The sequence below is a fragment of the Rhinolophus sinicus genome, linkage group LG09, assembly GCF_036562045.2.
Source record: "Rhinolophus sinicus isolate RSC01 linkage group LG09, ASM3656204v1, whole genome shotgun sequence".
In the NCBI taxonomy this organism is placed as follows: domain Eukaryota; kingdom Metazoa; phylum Chordata; class Mammalia; order Chiroptera; family Rhinolophidae; genus Rhinolophus; species Rhinolophus sinicus.
In genome coordinates, this window is record NC_133758.1 from 74,227,077 (window position 1) to 74,250,846 (window position 23,770).

At 33.6% G+C, this 23,770-nt stretch overlaps 1 protein-coding gene across 1 annotated transcript in view; it reads right to left on the reverse strand.

Moving 5' to 3' along the window:
* SEMA3C (semaphorin 3C) overlaps window positions 1-23,770 on the reverse strand; it is a 177,246-nt gene that overhangs the window by 71,500 nt on the left and 81,976 nt on the right. Inside the window, exons 3-6 of the mRNA XM_019746909.2 lie at window positions 19,615-19,775; window positions 18,455-18,517; window positions 9,724-9,843; window positions 3,938-4,028 (exon numbers count right to left, since the gene is read on the reverse strand). Coding sequence (XP_019602468.1) covers window positions 3,938-4,028; window positions 9,724-9,843; window positions 18,455-18,517; window positions 19,615-19,775 — 435 coding nt within the window. The remainder of the gene's footprint in view (window positions 1-3,937; window positions 4,029-9,723; window positions 9,844-18,454; window positions 18,518-19,614; window positions 19,776-23,770) is intronic.

A 23,770-nucleotide genomic window follows, 5' to 3' on the forward strand; every position in this document is an offset into this window, starting at 1 on the left:
TCCCACATATTATAGAATGTTTATAATTGTTAATTGGTTTACATTATCCACCAAATAAAAACTTGGGTAGAGTTTAATCTAGCCTCATTATTGCCTGTCTGATCAGTAAAACAACTTTATTCTACATAGACATAAAAATGTCTCTGTACCTAATTACACTAAATACCTATGTTTATATAGTGTGTATCAGAAATGGCAGAAATAATGTGTGTAAAAGATAACAAAATGGTTTATTACTTTCTTTTAATAAATAAAAAAATACTGTAAGAGTCAGAAAACGGTTTCTACTTTTGGCAGTAATTAACAAATTGGGAATCCAGGCTCAGTCATGTAGTACTCTGAATCTCAGGCTTCTCATCAGTAAAATATGAAAATTCCATTATGATCTCAAAATTAGTCACCACATATTAAAAATTCTATGATTTTTATTGAATAAATTGAAAATAACAGTTTTATCATTTCATGAAATGGATGCAACATCAAAATTGTCAAAATACTATTAATGATAAAATAATTTCATCATTAGAAGTATATGTTTTGATTTTTAGTGCTAGAAGATTTCTATAAGGTAAACAAAGTGCTACTTTTTCAATTGCAATACATAACTTGTTAACATTACGTTAATAATATAATATTAATAAGCCACATATGGCTTAACATATTAATCCATAAAAAAAAACGGAATGCAGAGACAAGAAAAGATATTTTAAAATTAAATTAAATTAAATTAAATGATCATTAATGGCATCATCAGATATTTTAAACTGTACATATATGTAATATTGAACATTTAGCTTATTTGTTAAGATCCATATTAAGTTTTTCCCTGTAAGGAGAGTAAGCAGTGAATTGGTATATGTGACCCTAGAATATAAAACAGTAGTTAAATTTATCTATTTACAAAAAAATAAAATTTATCAGGTCTGGCCCACTGAACCACCATGCAGCTCTGTCCTTTGACTGATGTTCTAGAATTACTCCCTGGCTACCTTTAGACTGTGGTCATTTTGGCAGGGCTGGAATATTTTGAGCACTCTAAGCTCACTGTTTAGTAATAAGCAATACCCAATTGGCCCAGGACAGAATGGACAATGGAATGTCTTTAATATGTGCTCACCAGGTCATGAACTGGACCCCTACCAGTTAATAAGTGGGTACAGCAGGCATCGTGTCGCCCAGTTCTGCTTTCTAGTAGAGGTTTAAAGCCCATGGGAACAGATTATAGGAAGATAAAAATGTGCATGAAAGGATTCTGAGAAGTTTAGCTTCTTTAAAATTCTGTGAACATTTATGAAGCATCTACACAAATATTCTGTAGATACAGTGGTTGCTAAATTAAGATCAATTTGTAATGAAATATTTTACACCAGCATAATTTTGTTACACCCAATTACCCCCAAAACAGTGGGTTAGAAACTCCTGTTATTTGAGAGGTTCATTAGCACATCTTTAAATTATCATATCTGTTTCCAGGAAGGAAAGAAAAAAGGACACTCAGAGGATGGAGCATGGAGAAGAGGGCTGATTCCAATCCTACTGCATACCACGGTATTAGTTACGTCAGAAACATGACAAAACCCTGCATGTGTGACTGACTTCATTTCCTGTCTTAAATTCTCAGTAATGTTAATGGGAAGTTCAGAATAATATAGTTTCTCCTTTATTTTGTATAAGAAATATTTATTTAATGTCACTTTGGAAAGAATTTTGTTTGAGAGTACGGTGTTCTTTTCAGAATTTCTTTGTAGGATTTATTCAAAGATAAACTTATGCCTTTTAATTTTAATCTAAAACGATTTTGTTTTCCACTTTTACCTGCATTGATCAGAAAAACCTCATGAGGTTGTTGATAGGTTCTTTAAGGAATACAATCTGAGTTATTTATTGTGCTACAACAATGACTGAAAATAGCAAAAGAACACTAAATTTTCACATTGGTTTAGATACTACACTGCACTGTGAAATTTGGAACTCTAATTTTCAATGGCACTTTACTGGATAGAAATGTCTGTTATTTAGTGCATTGCAATTGAACAGAAATGATAAAGCACTATACGGCAAAGTGGAATGACTATACAAATCTACTATGCAATATTGGAGATGATATTGGAGATAATTTTAGAGGGATAATCAATAGAACAAATAAAATGATAAATATAAGCTTATAAAGCTTCTTGCTCTTTTTGGTTTCATTTTTTAAGTTAAGCAAATTATTTAATGACTTTCATTGCCAGTGTCAATTGTAACGTTAACTAAAATACTAAAAGGTAGTATAGGAACATGAGCATAGGAATTGAAGTCTCAGGTCCTTGAAAAATGAAGGCCAATAATTAACTTTAAGTTGTAAACAACAACAAAAAAATCCAATTATCTGAGGGCAAAATTATTAAATGCTTTATCACAATTTAACAGTAAGATTCATAATGTCTTGTTCTAATTCTTTTTTGTTCTAAACAACATTTGAAGAGATAAAACTCCAGTATTAGTAATAACGGATCTTTTAAGTTTATTTTCATAGCATTTAACTTGAAATAAACGAAAACTCTATGTACTGGGGGTGCCAACAAAAGGTACACAAGTGGACACTGGTCAACATTGCTCAAGCAGTAGTTCGCCATAATCAGAAATGTCTGGACGCTAATGGTAACCACTTTGAGCACCTCTTGTAATTGCAAAAGTCAAAAGTGACTTGTATTCATCTTTTGTTATCAGTATATATTGAGTATTACAATTTTAATACAGTTGTCCTTTATTAAAATGTGTATACATTTTTTGACACCATATATATAACATAAAGTTTCTAAAGGTGAATAAAATTTCCTTCCTAATGAAGAAAAGACTTTCAAGACACTGCTTCTATTAAATAAAATTTAGAAACTTATCTGAAAATCCTGCATCAGGCATATTTGGATAACTTGTAGTTTCAAAGCTTTCTAATTTTTTGTCCTAATGATATACTTTCATCTCCTCCCTGCCCAATTTGAATGACCATATGGAAACAATTCACTGGGTAACTTCCAAGCTCACATTTTAGTCAGTGCTGAATGTACCTGTCTTAATTTAGTTTCCAGATATGGGACAGAAAAGATGGGTTGCTCTTTATGAAGCAAAGCATTTTGAACACAATAATTATTTTTCCACGTGTTCTATTGTCAAATGATGTAATTTTACCACTGGCAACACACAGAAAAAGCAAAAAGAAAAAGCATCTACTGTATAGTCAACATTGAAATCCAAGATTTGTCCCTACAGGCAACTTATGCTAAATCAGACATATTCTAGAAGTGTCTTGATTGACCAGACGAGAGTATCTTTCAAGTGAGTTATAGAAAGGCATTTGATGATCGAGACTCAAAGACATTGATTTGTCAATATATGCAGCAGCAAGCTATTGGATCCACTTCTTAACTGATGTATTTTATGGAAAATGAGAAAATGAAAAACTGACTTTACCATCACCTCTTATTTAGTATAGCAACTTCTAGACAATCCACAGAGAATGTATTGGCTAACACATGAACTTTGTTATTCTTTCATTTGAAAGAAACACCATTTTTAATCATTTACAAATGATTACTAAAACATGAGGAAAAGTGGTATATTTAATTTTAGAAAAATAACTACAGAAAACATTGAAAATTATAATATATATTAATATATACATATACGGACTTTTTTTGTTAAATTATTGACTTGCTCTAGGAATTACAGCAGTCATGTTAAATGAAAAAAATACATGCTTATCATTTCATCATAAATATTCTTGGAAATGAGATACTAAAATCTATTTCTCAGCACATAACTTTCTTCCTATTATTGTATTCATGTACTATCATTCATGCAATTATCAAAAATGGACATACCATGTCACAAATTTATTTTCCTTAATTTCTTTTTTATTTTATATTTATCCCTCCCTCTTTTATTTTCCACTTACTGATCATAACAGATACTGTGTTCACATTGGGGTTGAAAGAGCAGCGTCCTTTTCCAGATTCACACTTGGAGTCAATCATGAAAACTTGATCCTTTATTATAGATAAAATTGAAAAATGTAGTAATAATGAATAACTTTATATTTAGTTGACCAATTGCTCTTTAGTAAAACAAAGTGCCATTATAAATAATAAGCTTTTGGCTTGATTGCTTAATGCCTTCCCAATTTATTATATTAAGACTTTCTTGGCCCACATAAAGAATCCATTTATAAACTGCAAGCTAACCTCAGCAGGTCGAATTCTCATCCTATTACATTTCCCATAAAGCTGATCCAACAAGTTTTCATCAAGTCAACATCAGTAAAAACCACTTGGAAATCAAAGATATTGTAAAACTGAACTAGATAAGTTGGACATTGACCAAATGCAGAAAATTGTCCACAGAGGCACGATGTGTATAGGATTACAATACTTTCAACACAATCAAGACTTTTTTAAATACAAAATTTTGTTCCACTTAATTTTGTTATATAAAGCATTATACTAGATTCAACACAGTAACTCATAATTTAGGTAAAAATGCTTCATTTACTCTTTCATTTATTTATTTAACAAAAATGTATTGAGTATTTACTATGTGTGAGGCACTGACAAAACATTCGGGGCACAGTAAACAAAGTAAGACAAAATACTTTACCCAGAAGAAGAAGAGAGACAGCAAGGATTTTAAAACCTATTCGAAGAAATAAAGATGGAAAACTTCCCTAACCTGGCATAGGTAATATGAGGTCGGTCAATTAAGTTCATAAACTTGTTGAAATAATTTTGCTAACCTTTTTTGATATCAGAGGGATTATTCATTATGAATTTGTACCAACTGGACAGTTAACCAAGTTTACTATTTGGAAGTGCTGAAAAAGCTGTGTGAAAAAGTTAGACGACCTGAACTTTTTGCCAGTTCATGGCTTTTGCGTCACAATAATGCACCAGCTCACATGACACTGTCTGTGAGGGAGTTTTTAGCCAGTAAACAAATAACTGTATCAGAACACCCTCCCTACTCATCTGATCTGGCCCCCAATGACTTCTTTCTTTACCTGAAGATCAAGGAAATATTGAAAGGGAGACATTTTTAAGATATTCAAGACGTGAAGGGTAACACAATGACAGCTGTAATGGCCATTCCAGCAAAAGAGTTCCAAAATTGCTTTGAAGGGTGGACTAGGTGCTGGCATCAGTGCATAGCTTTCCAAGGGGAGTATTTCAAAGGTGACATTAGTAATATTCAGCAATGAGGTATGTGGCACTTTTTCTAGGATGAGTTCACGAACTTAATTGTCCAACCTCATGATATAAAAGCCCAGGAAGCGGCAGAGAGTCCCAAACAAGATGTAAGCAAAGAAGCCACACCAAGACACATCATAATTAAAATGCCAAAGGTCAAAGACAATGAAAGAATCTTAAAAGCAATCAGTTACCTACAAAAACCTCCTATAAGACTGTCAGCTGATTTCTCAACAGAAACTTTGCAGGCCAGAAGGGGTTGGCAGGAAATATTCAAAGTAATGAAAAATCAGGACCTACAACCAAGATTTCTTTACCCAGCAAACCTATCATTTAGAATCAAAGGACAGATAAGGAACTTCCCAGACAAGAAAAAGCCGATGGAGTTCATCACCACCAAACCAGTATTACAAGGAATCTTAGAGGGACTTCTTTAAGAAGAAGAAGAAAACAAAGATCAAAAATATGAATAATAAAATAGCAATAACTACATATCTATCAACAACTACTCTATGTGTAAATGGATTAAATGCTCCAATCAAAAGATAGAGTGGCTGAGTGGATAAGAAAACAAAACCTTTACATATGCTGCCTACAAGAGACTCACTTCAGATCGAAAGGCACACACAGGCTGAAAGTAAAGGGATGGGGAAAAGATTAGTTCATGAAAATGGGAACACAAAATAACCTAAAAAAAAGAGCTGAGGTAGCAATACTTATGACAGACAAAATAGATTTTAAAATAAAGGGTATAACAAAAGACACAGAAGGACTCAGTGATCCCACCCCTGGGTATTTATCAGAAGAAACCAAAAATGCTACTTTGAATGGATGTGTGCATCCATGTTTATTGTAGCGTTGTTTACAATGGCCAAGATGTGGAGGCAGCCTGCATGCCCATCTATGGATAAAGAGGAGGTGGTACATATATACAATGGAATATTGCTCAGCCAGGGAAGGGAATGGGTTCTTGCTATGTGTGGCGGCATGGATGGATCTGGAGGGTATTGTTTTGAGTGAAGTGTCAGACAGAGAAAGACAGATGCAATGTGACTTCACTTACATGTGGAATCTAAAGAACAAAATAAATAAAATAGAAAGAAACTCACACATACAGATAATATTTTGAGGGTTGCCAGATGGGAGAGGGGTTGGGGGTGAGTGAGAAAGGGGAAGGGATTAAGAAATACAAATTAGTTGTTACACAATAGTCATGGGGATGTTGAGTATAGCATAAGGAATAAGTAACACAGTCAATAATATTCTAATGATTATGTATGGTATCAGATGAGTACTAGATTTATTGGGGTGATATATTGGAAGGGGGTAGGGGGGCAGGTTGAAAAAGCTGAAGGGATTGACTACAGTAGTAGTTACAAAATAGTCATGGGGATGTAAAGTAAAGCATAGAGGATATAGTCAATAATATGGTAATGACTAAGTATAGTGCCAGGTGGGTACCTGACTAGTCAGTGGGATTATGTATTTATGTATTAAATTATACAAATGTCTAACCACTGTGCTGTACACCTGGAATTAATATAAAATAATACTGAATTTAGACATTTACTGAATGTCTAAATAAATAAATAAAGTACAAAAAATAAATAAATCTTAAAAAAAGAATAAACAAACTGCACATTTATAAAAACTAACAAGCATTGTAAATTCCACACAAAAGGAAATAGTTTTAATTAATGGTGGGAATTAAAGATTAAAAATGTTTAATAAAGACATGAAAAATAGAAATATAAAAGATATAAGTGTAGCCTACCTGTCTGAGAGGTTTTGTGATGAAGTAAAGAGAAAGAAAAGAGTCTAAAAGAGTCACAGATCCAAGTTAACAATTTTAAGGAAAGGAAACATAATCCTATTTTTCAACAGACAAAAAGTAAACGTAGAGGAAAGGGAATGAAGATGTAAAACAGAGTGATGAAAGTTATTAATCAAAGAACATTGCTGATAAAGAAAATGCACAGCTTTTCTTTTGACAAGAGGAAAACTATAAAAAACAAATGCATAAACAGAAAAGCTTCGTAACTAATTTGCCTCAAAAGCCGAGGACATAATTTGGATGTCTGTGATATTCTTGGTCATCTGTGATATTCTTGGTCACGTTATCTGACTGATGAGTGTGGCAGGGTCAGGGCCTTAAATGGTTTTCAACTATTAGAACTGATGTTATGGAGGCATCTAATAAAATCAACAAGCGACAAGGTGTGATACTATTCCAAGAATGTGCATCAAAATTGAACAATAATTGTTTTTTTATTAATGTTTTCTGCTTTACCTATTTCCAGAAATAGAAGACAAAGAATAAAGACAGTGGACAGAAGAGACGAATCATCGTTACCAATGGTGTAGCAAGGCTCTTTGGATGAGCACCATTGGAATGCTCTAGGAAAGCTCTGATTCAGTCTCACAGAATAAGGGAAGAGTCACAGGGTATAATGAAAGTGTGTGTTGTTCCAGATGTGAAGTAGGCCCATAAGGAATTCTCTGAGAACCAATGAATTGTTATTTGACAGGCAGATAAAAGGTGGTGGATAGTGTCTCAGAAATAAAACTAAATAATTAATGATATTCCGCCCTAACCTGATTTACTTTCAAACTGGTTTCATATGCATGAAAATGACATATCTTAGTACTAACAAAGGGTAAGTATTAGCAGTAAGTATTATCTCTGGACATTACAAAATACAATGTGAGCAATGAATAAGAAGGAGAATTCTTTCAAACTACAACTTTCTGCATCATGCGGTCATTTTACGCTTGGGGACCTTTTATCCTAAACTAAGGAAAATGAATACATTAGATGGTTGATAAAACTGTATTCTACATTTACCACAGGTGTGTATATAAATATGTTTTGACGAAACCCTTTGACTTGACTATCATGCAAAGCATATAATGCTTAAAATGCATAAGCCTTTTCATACTAAAATGGCTTTCAAAATGTTCACATATTAAAGAGATTAATTAATGGAAATGCTTCCCCTTTGAAAATGATCTTTTGAAGTGAGACTAAAGTAGTTCATATTTAGTAAAGTGATTAGAATTTATTCCATGCTGGTTCTCCAAAGGAGATTATGTTTTTGGACCAACATTCCAATTATGCCTTGAAGTGCATAGTGGGCAATTTGTACATGGGAAAATGACTTCATTTGAAATCTGTGCTCTGAAAACTGCTATGCTATTGTTGGCCTGTACTGTGACTGCACAGTCTGCAGTAGAGTGTCTGACAGATTGCAGACGTCTGGAGCAGTAGTTTATTTAATCAATTGATGGCAGGCATGTGGTTCTAATGACCAGCTCAATACAGCCAACTGTACTCCTCCAAGTAGCACAGCTTTACGTTTCTTTAAAAATTTTAATATTTCACATCATGAACAACTTGGAAGGAAATGTCTCAATATAGGGTCAAATTATCTTTACTCAGTTATTTTAAAATGATTTTTTATTCACCAAAAGATATACATGATTAACTTACATGTCTGAAAAACAATTTAACAATAAAGGAAGATAGAAAAAAAATCACTGTTCAATTATATTAGTATGGACATAGATTAAACCTTGTTAAAGGGAAACAAACTTAATAAGGTATATCAATAGCAATATTTAATTTGTTTACAATTCTAATCTGTAAAATTGAATGAAGACATTATTTAAGAACTGGAGTGTCTAGATTTAAGTTGTGCAATGAAATCAAAGTAAAGTAATTTGAAAGAATTCAGTTTTTAAAATACTTATATTAAGTAAAACAATTTGTTTGGCTAAAAGAATGAGGAAAAACTCTTTTGGTCTAATGAGTAGTTTCCTTAGTCAGTAATTGTGAATGGGGATAAACACAGTCTGAAATATCACAGGTGAAGTTGAACCAGCCCTCTAGTTGATGATACCTTAGCTATATATTTAGTTTAGCAGATGCTGTTGTTCATAGAACCCCAAATCATTTAAAGCAATGTAAGAATTAAACTAGAATACCATAGCGTAGACCAATGTTGGTCTAAATGAAAATATGATTTACTTATTATTTAAAGTTCTTTTCAGCAAAGACACTTGGCATCCCGGTTTACACATCTCTGTATATCTCATAAAAGTTTACCAAATTTGAAAGATAAATAAGAAGTTACTTAAAATAAATTTGAGAAAGTGAGTTTATACTATAATATTTCTATAATTTGGAGCAAATATTATCAATACCTTACATTCTAAGTAATTATGAAATTGCACCATTTTTTCCCTTTATCTTTTACGTTTTAGGTTTTCCATTCAGAAATACACACACACACACACACACCCCTTGAAGGCAAAAGGCTATATTTTAAGCAACTTGGAGGACAGAAACAAAATGTTATACTATATAATTATATTTTGTGTTTAGAGGACTTGAAACTTTTTTATGACTATTGATGATATTTCCAAGTTTTTACTCTAAAATACAGTTTTAAGAAATTTTTGACACTATCCAAAAGTAAGAATGAAAAATTGTTACACTTACTTCTGATCTCCTCCCTCTGTTCAAATAAGTACAGACTGGGCTGAAAGCACCACTCCCACAAACATACAAATGAGTGCGGTTGAAAGCCTGAATTACACGGATGAAGTTCCCACAGCCATGCTGAAAAAATAGGTAAGTGGTTAGTAACCCAATGACTTTTACTGTTCTTTGTAAATGTTACTGTAATACTTTGCCATACATTCTTCTTTTTGCTTTAACTTTTTTGTTAGAAGATAATAAGAGAACAGCATGGTTTATAACATTGCTTTATTTCAGGAGGAAAGTAATCCAACTTAGATAATGAGTAAAATGATATATTTCTTTCGTATTTCATTTTTATATACTGTGTAAGTTTTTATATTCTGAACTTCATCTTTACCTGAGAAAGTTAAGAAATTGTAAACTACAGCAAATTGTCTTCTCAAACTTCCTTCAAAAAACTATACAGACACACATACATACTTTGTATACGTAAACATGTTTTGAATGAAATTGTGTTTATACAAGGCTGATATTATCATTAGTATAAAATGGCAAACGCTATTGGACTTTACAACTTGTGAATAAAACAAACTTTAAAGAAAATGGCAGCATTGTTGCTTTCTATAAAAAATGATGCAATCATTATCTCTCTACCCTTGATGCCCTGAAATACTTTCTTCTCCAAAATCTCCTTTCTCACCTGCTCCCAGTCCAACCATTGGAACTTGCATTTAGTCATTCAACGGAATACAAATTTATTGTAATTATAAATTGACTATGCCCTTGCAGGAGTACATAAACATTGTCAGCACCAAATGCAGATCTCTGTGACTGAAATAATCATGGCATGTTCTACATTTGTTGGACTCACTCTCCATTGCTGACTACAAATTAATTAAGCCTGAGATTGAATGTTGCTCCTTTCACAAAGTCATCTTTCTCCCAAAGAACATTATTTAAAATAGTGTTATAAATCTAAGACAAATGTTTTAATAAAAAATATATCAAAAGGTAACAGTGGTTTTCTCAGGGGTAGTCAAAGACCATAGGTGTATTTTTTTTCCCTCTTCTTGGTACCATGTATCTTACTAATTTTTAATAATGCACAGTTATTGTTTATATTATTAGAAAAGTTAAAAAGCTTTGCTAAAATAGAAGTTACAGTTAAAGTCCATATTATTTTATATTTTTTCTCCTTTTATGTTCATTATTACTTGACAGTAAATATATGCTTATTTTCATATGTAGTAATTTTATACATATGTTTCTGTTATTGGTTTTTGTTATCAAATAATCAATCATTAACTCCGCTGTCAACAAAATTAAACTTTACAAACCAGACTATACACTTTATTTTTATTTTAAGACATTAAGAACTTTTGTTAAATACATAGTGTCACTGTATCTTGACACCTGTTTATAGAGGTTCCTGGAAATTGACTACATAACTGCAGATGATAATGTGTTTTTCCAGAGAAAAAGCATAGATGAAGTACAGTGTATATATAATATGTCTATGTTAAGGGTATCTGTGAGCAATGAGACTTGTGTTTATTCTTTTCACATTCAAGTTTAGTCATTCTGGTATTCTGTATATAATATGTTTCCATAAAACATCAATTCAATCCAATTCTATTAGTAATAGGTATGTCTGTAACATCTTGAGTTTTGTAGACTATTTACCTCATGAATTACTAGTACTGGTAAAAATTAAAAAAAGAAGTCACTAATATCTGTTTGAAAATTTTAATACAGATTATACTTATTTCATGTATATGTTTATATCTATCTGTATCTATTATATATGCTTACTATGGCAAATATTTGTTGAGAATTTATTATGTGCTGGACTTTGCAATAGTCATTACATATATTTAACCTCCTTTATTTCCCAGGAGGTTTGAGTGTTTACCTTTATATCTCACAGTTATTGAGCATATTATATACTACTTAGGCACTTTACATTCATTCATTTTTTTTTTTTTTTTTTTTTTACAACAAATCAACCCCTTTTAGATAAATAAAGCTTATAGCTTTTTTACTTAACTTGCCTGAGGCCAAATGGCTAGAAAGGAGTAAAGCAGATTTTCAAACACAGATGTGTCTAATACATCTTGTACTTTTGACCACTTTACAATTTGTCATTGTGTAAAGAATTAATAGTTGTTAGAGGGGGAGATTCTATAACTGTTATTAATATTTACAGAACTCTTAATTCTTTGATGTTAATTGTTTTTATCCTCATAAGAAATGTTCCAATCAAAGTATTAGTCCCATTTTAGCAATGAAAAAACTGAGTTTCAAAGAGGTTAAATGACATGCTCTAGGTTTAGTAAGTAAATGAGCGTGGTCTTGAACTAGGGCTACCCTCCACTATCCAGCTTTTCTATAGGAAGAGGTTTATTCACCATGAGACAGATTCCCATGCCATCTGATGATGCTCAGTGTACTCCTCCGAACCGCCCAACAGAGACAACACAAAAGGAAAAAGGAATCAGTTGAGTATTAAAAATCATGCCCTAGATCCTTCCCATTTCCATTGTCTTAGTTTCTGTCCACATTATTTCTGACCTAGACCACGGCAGTTCTGTCAATTCCTTTCAGCAAACATTTATGAACGCGGTCTAAGCAAGCACTGAAAACATTGCTAACAACACTGGAATGAATGCATTCAATTCTTGCTTCCAGAGAAAGGAGGGCATAATACCTCAGGGTGTGGTAGAGGCTAAAATAGGGTTTTGCTTTTCAAAGTGTGCTACAGAAGGAAAGAAGGGAGAATGAGTAATGCTGAACTGGGGGCAAAGGTTTGAAACGTGTGTCTTTGGAGTTGAATGTGCAGCATAAGCTTGAGATTTTGAAAGGCAAAAACATACAGAAAGAACATTCCAACAGAAAACAGAGCACAAACAGAAAAATGGAAGCATGACAATGCATAATTTACTTGGGAACAGTGCTTGGAGAGGATAGACAATTATTGTTTGATGAAACCAGAGAGGCAATTAGAGTTGGTCTGTCATCACGCCACAGTCTTCAGATGGGCATAGAGAGTGGATTTAAGTATACAAATCTCAGAGCCAGCTGACCAGGGTTCAAACCCTAGCTTTATCTTTTGTTAGCTATTTGAACTCAAGACATTTATTTAGCCTGTCTGTGCTTCAATCTCTTTATCTGTAAATGGTGATGATAATATTTGTTGTGAGCGATATAACAGTAAAGCATTTGAAGTAGTATCTGGCACATAATAAATACACACAGGGTTAGACCTTAGATTCTTTCCTACATGCACATAGTCTTGATTCCAGTTGTCAGTACAAACCTGTGAGGTGAAGAGGGCATTTGTCCTGCACAGAGCTGAGTACAGGCCCCTACCATAGTAGACACCCATCAAGGGTTGGGGAACAAGATTTCAGTGAAATTCAGTACCATGTAGGCTTTCTTTTTATTGTTTAACTCTGTTTCAAAACGATTTCCTGGTACAATGCTGAATGAAAAATCAGGCTGCTAATATTATACAAAATATAATACCATTTTATTTATATACATATGAGGTCTGACAACTAAGTTCGTGAATTTTTTGCAGTGATGTCGCTAACCTTTTTTGATATCAGAGGGATTATTCATTATGAATTTGGACCAACTGGACAGTTAACCAAGTTTACTATTTCGTAGTGCTGAAAAGCCTGCAGGAAAAAGACAAAAATGACCTGAAATTTTCATCAGCAATTCATGGCTCTTGCATCATGACAATGCACCAGCTCACACAGCACTGTCTGTGAGGGAGTTTTTAGCCAGTAAACAAATAACTGTACTGGAACACCCTACCTACTCACCTGATCTCGCCCCCAAAGACTTCTTTCTTTACCTGAAGATCAAGAAAATATTGAAAGGAAGACATTTTGATGACATTCAAGACATCAAGGGCAATAGGACAACAGCTCTGATGGCCATTCCAGAAAGAGTTCCAAAATTGCTTTGAAGGGTGGACTAGGCACTGGCATCGGTGCATAGCTTCCCAAGGGGAATTCTTCAAAGGTGACCATAATGATATTCAGCAATGAGGTGTGTAGCACTTTTTCTAGGATGAGTTCGTGAACTTAATTGTCCCACCTCGTATATGTCATATAATAAAATGCTGAAAGGATATACCCCCAATTTTTAAGTTATTATGTTTGGATATGCAATTTATTTTGTTTACTTAACAGTAATACACCATTTACTGTGTGCTGTGTACTATTCTAAACTCTCTGCAAATATTAACTCATTAATCCTCTTAACAACCCAGTAAGGTGGGTACTATTAGTATGCCCATTATACAGATAAGAACACTAAGACACAGAGAGGTTAAGTCTCCAGGGTCAAAGAGCTAATAAGAGATTGTTTTATGTTGCTTTCCACATGCTTTTCTAGGCCTTCAAAGATTCTGTATCGAACATATATTAGTTATATAATTTAAAAATAGATGTTTTTAAAAATATATCCTGGAGCACAGGTGAATCGGGCTTTAAATATTGAGATTTCATGGCCCATATTATGTACTGGGGAAAAAAATTACATCATTTTTTCTTCCTGACCTACACTTCTTTGTTTTGGGAAATAAATCAAGGTATTTTGGTAAGTGTATTACTAAAGAAAATCTATTTTCCAGTATTTAGGACCCTCTAGTCACAAGAAAAAGGGAAACTGATACTTTACAATTAACAAATTAAGTTTGACATTGTGTGCGTGTAATGAATATATATCTTATATGCCTAAATAAATGTAATCCAGCTTAATTTTCCAATATCTTACAGTATTTACTTAGAACAATCATTATACCCTATCTCATTGGATATATTTAACAGCGTGTCCTATCATTTAAGCTCAATGTATTTAGAACATGAGTAACATATTAACATTTAGAAATAAATGGAGCATGTAAGAATGTGAATACATTGGAGTAGAAAAGAAAATGGGAGATAGGTTATAGTCTCTTTAGCTGAGGCAGAAAATTAGCTACACTCCCACCAAGATCATTTTTTTTCTTTATAAGCATTAGGTAATTATAGTATTATGATATATTCCCTGGGGTCAAATTTTAAATTATATTGACTTATTTTCAAATAATTGTTATTTTTTATAACTTTAAAATTTGATGTAAATAAAAAATTTCAAGGACTAATGTGCTTGATTCTGGGTTTTATTTTTTCTTTCAGTTGTTACAGCAATATGGATTTTAATTATCACTAGTTTATGTTTTGCTTAGATGATTAATATAACACTTAAAAAGCAAATTTTTTCAATTAATCAAAATGTGCATAAATAATATGCATAAAATATGTGCATAACAAATTTACAACAAACATTATTAATCTAAGGGCATTAATAAATTCATCATCCACTGTGTGGATCCATCAACATCTGACAATCACTTGGAACAGATTCCCATGCTTGCTTGCTTCCATCTTTTTTTTTTCCAGATCTTGTTTAAATTTTATGAAGTAGCTAGATACAGACCTGAGCCCTGGGGATACTGACACTTACTACAAAGTATTTCCAATCATGAGGGGAGAGTTACAGCTAAAAAACGTGGTGAAGTAAGTGCTAGAGTGTTTCAGGTGCAGGCACACAGAGGAAAGCCAGCTCAGTCCCAGGTGGGGAGAAAAGCCTCTCCAGAGAAGTGACATCTGCACTCTCTTGAAAGAATGAGTAGATGATTCCCAGGCTAAAAATATAGGAAGATAATTAAACAACAAGAGAATTACATGTAGCATGTAACAAAGGCTGAAAGAGGGAAAGGGTAACAGTATCATTAAAATAAAATAAGGGGAAAGGTTAGCACAAGACCACATAGTTGCCACAGGTCTATCAAGTCTTTCCTAAGCATCCCAGCTACAATGTGTTTTTTTCTTTGCCTCTCAGGTGTTTTCTGAACATTGACCATATTCTTCCTGGGGAGGCAGCATGTTTTATCTGCTAAGGGTGCAGGATCTAGAGCCATATGTGCCTGTCAGACAGTGGCCCCCACTTGCTAGCAATGCAGCTTTGAGTAAGTTCCTCACTGTCTTAGTGATTCAGTTTCATTGTTTTAATAACATCCATCTTGTAGCATTGTTATGAGGATTAAAATAAGGCACTTAGAATAGTGCTTTGCCCATTCCATTAAATGTTGGCTATTGTTATTTGATAATTATTGCATATATGCCTCAGAATCTCTAGTATATTGTAAAGACTCTTAACGGTAGTAACTCCAACTTATTCATCTCTGGTTTCTTCACAATAACTGATCCGTGCCAATTAAAATATTCAGTTCCGCATTTTTTTAAAATGTGGGAATATGAAGTAATTATATAAAATATGAAGTAATTAGATATTTAAGATATTTATGCCAAAAGAGTTGAGATTTTTTTAAATACATGGTTTCATTGAAAAGTGTAATGAAAATATGTTGTTCTGTAGAATGTCTACAGGCTTATTTAGCTTCATTTTTCTACCACTGGCCTTTTTCCTGTAGTCTAATTAAAGGACATGCGTGAAATGAGATGGATTTGTCAAACATTCTCTTCTGTCACGTAGACAGAACATGTATTTGAAAGAGTTAGTTTGATTATTATTCCCCAGGACCCAACAATGTTGGCTGTACTAGAGCAGAATCCTCCACCAGTTACTCATGTTGTGTGTGCTAATTGGCTGTGAAGCAGAATTTAAAGATATCTGTGAATGATATTATAGCATGGTGAAACTACGGGAAAACATAAGCATGTGCTGAAGATTTCATCTAATGACTTTTATTTATAAGAATGCAATTGACAGAGCATTTCTATTTTGCCAAAGGAAGAAAGAACTCAAATGAGTTGGCTAAGATTCTTCAGAAAATCAACAGCAATTTTTGGAATGAGAATGTGAAAAGGAATCCAAATCCTACATAATCTGCCTGTGGTAGTTTGTATGAATGGAAAATAAAAATCTTTTTGAACAAAGGACAATTAAATCCTTTAATTATAGCCACAGGATATTATTGTGGCAAAAAACAGTCATGATCAGATACAAATCAGTTAGAAAAATATACACATTAGAGAGTGAAAGAAAATAGTTTAATTCATGCATAATTAAGGAAATAATAGCTTCATGGGACAAAAAAAAAAAGTCTCTACAACATTATACTTCATTCTACTGTTGGTTCCCCAGGAGGCAATTGTAATGTATGCTTTTGAATGTTTCTTCCACATTTTTCTCCATTTTTTCCTCTAGATTGTGGTCCAGAAAATCCTGTGGGTACCAAATGTGCTCCTGCAAGCTCCTTCCACCCACTTTAAAATTCCTCTTATAAAGTGAATTGTGAAACTGAACAGGTGAGACCCAGAGCCGAGTCACTCCTGGTGAGACCTCTTGCCAAGAACACCCTCCATTGAGACCCAGAGATTCTACACTCCAGGGTCTTCTGGGGCCCAGGCTTGAGATTGACCTTTTCAGAATCTTCTGCCTGGGACAGTTAAGAGGCAATGAAAATAAGTTTCCACGGTTTCTCTCTCCATAAGGATTAGTCTTTCCCTTGTTGGAACCAACCTGATGAATCTCCGAAATGTCACCAACTCAGGGCAAAGCCTTGTCCCTGAAATCAGCATTTCTTACCTGTACACTTATAATGATGGGTTTAGTCAAAAGTTTTGACACTAAGTCAAGGCTATTATTTGTTATGACTTCAGATCTAATTGTGTGTGTGTGTGTGTGTGTGTGTGTGTGTGTGTGTACACTTACTAATTTTGCTACCCATTCACCATATTTCAATCTCATACCTGCATTATCATGTGTTTCCATGCTTATTTGATTAATGTTGACATCTCCAACAAGATAATAAAGTTGATGAGAACCAAATATGTCTATTTTGGCACAAAATTAATACTATGCTAGATGCATTAATAGATGATCAGTCAATATGTGTTAAATGAATGATTGAAAGAATGAATAGATGAATGAAGAAACTTTTTTACCAAGTCATTTGTATAAGATTCGGTGATTTTGATACTTGGATCCATTGTGTTATTTTTCATGATTTGAGATAAGAAAGTGAAATGACATATATGGTTCATTATAAACATCAAATGGTTGCGTGCATTAATGATCTGCTCCATATATTTCTCTTATAATATTCAAGAAGTCTGTCAGTTTCAGCAAGATGTTTATAGGAATCAATACAGAGATATTCCTTGACTCCATATGGACTCCTACCTAAAGGAACATGATTTGTACAAGTGTTGCACACTGAAAATTGATATTCATTATCTGTCCCGGCTTTTGTTCTTCGGCTTTTTGGTTAATTTTAATTAATCAAGATACCAGTCATCACTACTGATTTATGTTTCTGGAATGTGCTGGCTAACCACAACCCTTTTGCTGAGAATCTTTCTTCAAAAAAGCCCACATGGTATCTGGGACTTGATCCAGATAGTTGCATTATCATTATTTCAGCAGCCTGCTGAGAATTCCACAGGTTGGATCCACTTGGAACAAGGGTTATTACTGAAATCCATCATGAAAAGTGTCAGGGTGCAATAATGAAAGCAAAGCAGGAAATTTTTACCCAGTCAGGGATTCCTAAATTACAGTGTGTAAGAGTTCCAATCGTTTTGCATTTACATTTTTTACCATGTGTCCAGCAGAGGATTTAAAGCACCAACACCCGTTGTCTCACTCTTGGCTGCACTCAAGGTACATGGATTCAAAGACCAAATATTTAAGCTATGTTTTTTTGGTTTTTTTTTAAAGCACTCACTGTGGGATCTTTGCCAGCCATTTTGCACTCTTCGACCTTGATTGTAGATGCTGGCCAGAAAACCTGCTCAGAAAAGGAAAATAAAGATTGTATAAATCTCACTTGTATATATGACAGCTCAATGCTCTTCATTTACTTTATGCTAACAGATTTCTGTAAGGTATGTCTATGTTCATATTTCAAAATGCTTTCTTCTTTCATTTTATGAACTTAATATTTTCTTATTTTATTCTAAAAGTTATGTTTTTATTCCTTCCATTAATTTTGCTTTCAACAACAGCCTTTCAATATTATGTGCCCATTTACTAATGGTATAATATGAACATAATGCCATTAATGTGTACAATGTAACATATATTTCCTTCTTTTTGATTTATAGTCCACTTTTCCCAACTGCTTATATAACAATGAATTTACATTTATATTGCCATCTCAGTTTAATGTTATTTTTGGTAAACCACACATTCGGGCTGGTAGAGTTCCTTAAAATGGGCCCCTAGGTATGTCAACAGCTAAAACAACTTGGATAAAAATATAAGAGAGTACCTCTCTGAAACTGTATTAGCATTCCAAGTCATTATAGCCTTGGGTCAGGTCTGGCAGTGATTATACTTTTTACTTGTCCATTGCCGATTGTTAAAATAATAAGTTCAGAAATCTCCTTGCTGCAATAAATTTATAATTAATCTACTTTCATTTCTTTACGCCAGTGAAGCTCAATTTATTTCCTTGTTGTGAAGCAGAATGATAAACACAGGCCACACTGATCATAGAACAGGCATTTAATAATGTGGCTTCTTTTAAGGTATTCTTGGATTCCACACAGAAGATGAGGTAGCTCTTCCTTTAATTTGACCATTTTTTCATGCTATACTCCGTCCTTTTCTCTTTTTCTTTCTATATCTGTATATACAGGAAATACTTTGTCATTTAGCTTCAGGTTTTAGATTGTTAAAAACTATGAAATCAGACAAGGAGAATTGAATTGATTATATTTTCGGTCCTTGAAATAAGTACTACCTTCCGATTACTTATTAACGTGTGGCCTGTATTCTCTATTGTTCTAATAAAATACATAATATTTTCATTGTATTTGAAGTTTTTAAAGAAAAAAGGACACATGGGGATCAACACTGCCCTCATGAAAGTAATAAACTTACACTCAAAGGTTCTTGACTTATATTGTTAATATTCAAGGAAAGAATGTGATCTTTGCTGCCCACATAGATCCGGTCCTGATCTTCATCCATCAATAATATCCTGTAGTCTAAAGGGTGGTGGGACAGGCTGAAGTGTTCGGAAGTCTTGGTTTCTCGAAGCTCTAAAACAGGGAACAACACAAGTGAAAACAGAGCACCTTGGTTCTATGATTCTATTATTTTAATGAAAATTACTTTATAGAAACATTTACCAAAAAAGTAAAGACACCTTTTCCTCCTAAATTAATTTTAAAAGAGCTGTCTCTGAAGAAATGTTTATTTATTGCCTCTATGCTGAAGTAAAACATAAATCAATGAATGCAGTGTTAAAGTTTATGGTGATACGATTTGATCATAAAATTATTCACATTTTGGAGGAATCTCAACTCAGTTTTATTCCTGGTTGTTGTTATCAGCTCAAAACTAGTTAAAACAGATCAACAAAAAAATATATAGTAAGGGAGCAGACTAAACACAAAAGAACCCCAACTAACCGACAAACAAACAATGACAGTGTTAATATCTTCCTAGCCTCTCTTAATGTTTTATTGTTGAACGCAATACATTGTTTCACGATTATTTCCTAAAGATTTACCTTACTTCCGCGACATAATTCTAACAAGTGTAACATATTTTTCTATAAATTAGTTTAAAAGAAACTTACTTTTTCCCGTTACACCTCATTCAGAAGGCAATGTTTAAATGACAGAATGCATATATATATATATATATATATATATATATATATATATATATATATGAAAAATATGAATTTTCAGATGTTCTGAATTTTCAATTTCAGTATCTCAATGATCAGTGACTCATCGTCATTTACCTTCTTTTATATTAAATGTGCCTGTATAGTTCAACATTGAAGACAATGAATTCACCACGACAATAAAATTTAAAAAAAATCAATAACAACTATAGCAGATACAATTTTCTTTAATGTCAAAATGCTCTTTTGCACAATTTAAGACTTTTCCATTCATTCTTTGTTCTTTTAATTATGATCTTAACAGAATGACAAATTCTACAAAAGTATCTGCTTTCAGGGATTTCTGTTTCAATGATGAACTATTTCTAAATTTTCAGTCATTGAATAACAAATACATTTCTAGAAATTCTGAAAGGGCTGTGGTGTGACTTAAACCAAAATTGGAAATTGTAACAATTCTTATAGGACACCATGAACTACATTCTGTGAGCACTTGGGCCATATTTTCCCTGTGAAGATAGAGAGAAGGCACACATCTAACCTGTTTTCTGGGAACATCGGTTTAGAATGTCTGCCATAATATTTTTCAAGGACTTACATATCTAGCCAATAATCTGAAAACGCCATGGGAATAGCACTGAGATTATGAAGCCAGGCTATGGCATCTAACTTCCTGTGACATTGAACAAGTTACTTAGCCTTTCTGTGCCTAATTTCCTCATTTGTAAAACACTACAATAATAGTGCCTTCTACCGAGAGTTCCCGTGGAAATTAATTGATTTAACACATGCAAATATTTTAAATGAGTGGCAGAGGAAGTATTCAATAAAGTCTAATGATTATTACTATTGGTATTAATATTATCAAGTTTGAATCATGTTATAAGAACATATGGAATTAGATAAACTACATACAAGTATTTTCCTAGTTTTTCCTTCTTTTTTTTAATTTAAGGAGCAAGATCCCTAAAATTACTAACAGACGACCTTAAAAGATAAGCTCTAATATTCTTTCCATCTGACAGTAAAGTACAGGACTTTTTATGTGAAAAAAACTATTAAGAAATTAGAAAAACTATTTCAGAAGAATCTTGAGCAGTCAATCATGAGAGGGAAGAAGAACAAAATACACTGAAAGATTATTTAAACAAGGCACTACAGACAAATCTTTGGAAACGGGGGATCTGAGATGCTGAGCACTGTGCAGTGTGCAAACCGAGCACTGGGACCCACGAGGCATCACAGACAGGCAGTGCGGTTGGCAGTGGTTGTGCCACGGGCCTAGGAACTGGAACAGCTTCCTTCAGGAGGAGAGCAAGAAAGTGTAGTGAATTTCATCGGGAAAAAGGTCAGCTCCTGTGAGACCAGAGGTTATTGCTGACATAGGAAAGAAAATCCAAATGCTCAGAACATAAGAGAGAAGAAAGAATCCAACAAACGCCACTCAAAGGTTGGAGAAGACACAGGCTGCCTTGATTTTGACTAAAATCCAAGGTATTTATACAGCTTACTTTTATCCTATGGTGCAGATTCATGGTTGTGTAATTTTTCTGTAAAACACATCAAGAGTAGGGTATAGCGTAGGGTGCAGAATAGATGTTCAACAAATACCTCTTCAATAAATAACTCTCCAGACGAAAGACATAAAGCGTGGCTGAGTTCATGGCCTCTGGCACTAGCCACTGGAATCTGAATCCTGGCTCTGCCATTTCATTTCTTTATGTACTTGGCACATGTCTTTATGCCTCTGTACTCCAGTGTTTTCATCTGTAAAGTCAGAATAATAACAGTACCTACATAATAGGGGTGTTGTGAGGTTTCATTGTTAATGTACATCAAGTGCTCAAAGGGTGCCTGTCCTGTAGTGCCATGGGTTTACATGGGTTACCTGTTGTTAGGATGTGGCAGAAGACATTCAGCTTCAGCCAGCAAAATAAGTAGAACAATTCCTTCCACAGGGAGAAAATACGGAGCACTACATTTCCTGATTTATATTTATTAATGTATTTAATATTTCATATTTTTCACATGTAGAATAATCTACTCAAATTATTTGAGCAGACGAGTAACATAAAATCATTTTTAAGGAAAGTAATTTTTTGAGTGTGCATGATAATTTTGGAGTATGTGAGACTAGAAAACTAAGAGATGTTCCAGATATGATGTCTATAAAGACCTGATATGCTAGAAATGAAAGGGAAGAGTTGATGTGAGGAATGCATAAAATAAATGATTTGGAATGACTTTATATAAAGTTTGTCTTGGGGTAAAAGGAAGCTATAAATGCTCCCCTCCCCAAACTTGTAAACTAAGAACAGGAGAAATGAACGTGCCTTTATTACTTTGGGGGGATTCAAAATTTCTTTGGGGGAGAGATTACCTGAATGTTGGTAGATTAAATTCAAATAAAAACAGACATGTCTCACGAACATGTAAATTTAGATAACCAGTTTGCCATTAGAAATATCAAATCTGCCAGTAGAGATTTCCAATTCTTCTCATGAATTGTGTGAAGCTCTCAGAACAAGCACATAGCTTTGAGGAAGAGTAAATCTGAAGTGAAAGCCAAGCAAAGAGATGAATTGATTGTTAGATCCAAAGACAGTAGCTCTGTAATTGAAACTGAGAGCGAATCATGGTGTAGAGGTAATAGTGTGATATTGTGGAGCGATAACAGAATTGGAGTCATACAATTTTGAGTTGAAATCTCAGCTTCATCACTTACTAAACATGCAATTTTAAGATAGCTACCTAACTTCTCCTAGTTTTGATTTCCTCTTGTATAAATTGCTTATATTAACACATAGCTCAAAGGATGTTCTAGCACCGGCCATAACCAAGAATCAATGTATGCTCTTTTCAGTGGAGACACCGTTGACCCTTTGTCTAAAAGTCATTTTCCTTTCTCTCCTGTTGGCAGAGCTGATCTATAACCATACTGGTCCCACCCCCAGCCAGTGAGTGGTTTAAATGCAGCAAGTTCTGGTCAATGAGATTTAAAGGGGAGCTTCCTGCAGGGGTATTGCAAGAGGTTTCTTGGGTCTTAAAAACTGGCTCAAAGAAAGAAGTGATTTCTCTTCCTGCCTCTGGACACTGGTATGTGAACACAGAATACTTGTAGCAGCTGCAGCTACCAAGAAGATTACTAGCTAAGAATGGCAAGCAGAAATTTACAAAACAAAAAAACCAAGTTCCTTAAGAAATCCTTTAACCTCTGAACTAACCCAGGAACAGACTCGATAACTGGATTACTTACGTTATATAATATTTTCAAAAATCCTTGCATGTTTTTAGGCACCTTGCATTGAGGTTTTCATTTCCTGTTTTTGAAATCCTTACTAACTGATACATTTTTGGAATGTTCACAGCCGTTGACTACTATGTTCTCATCATGGTTTG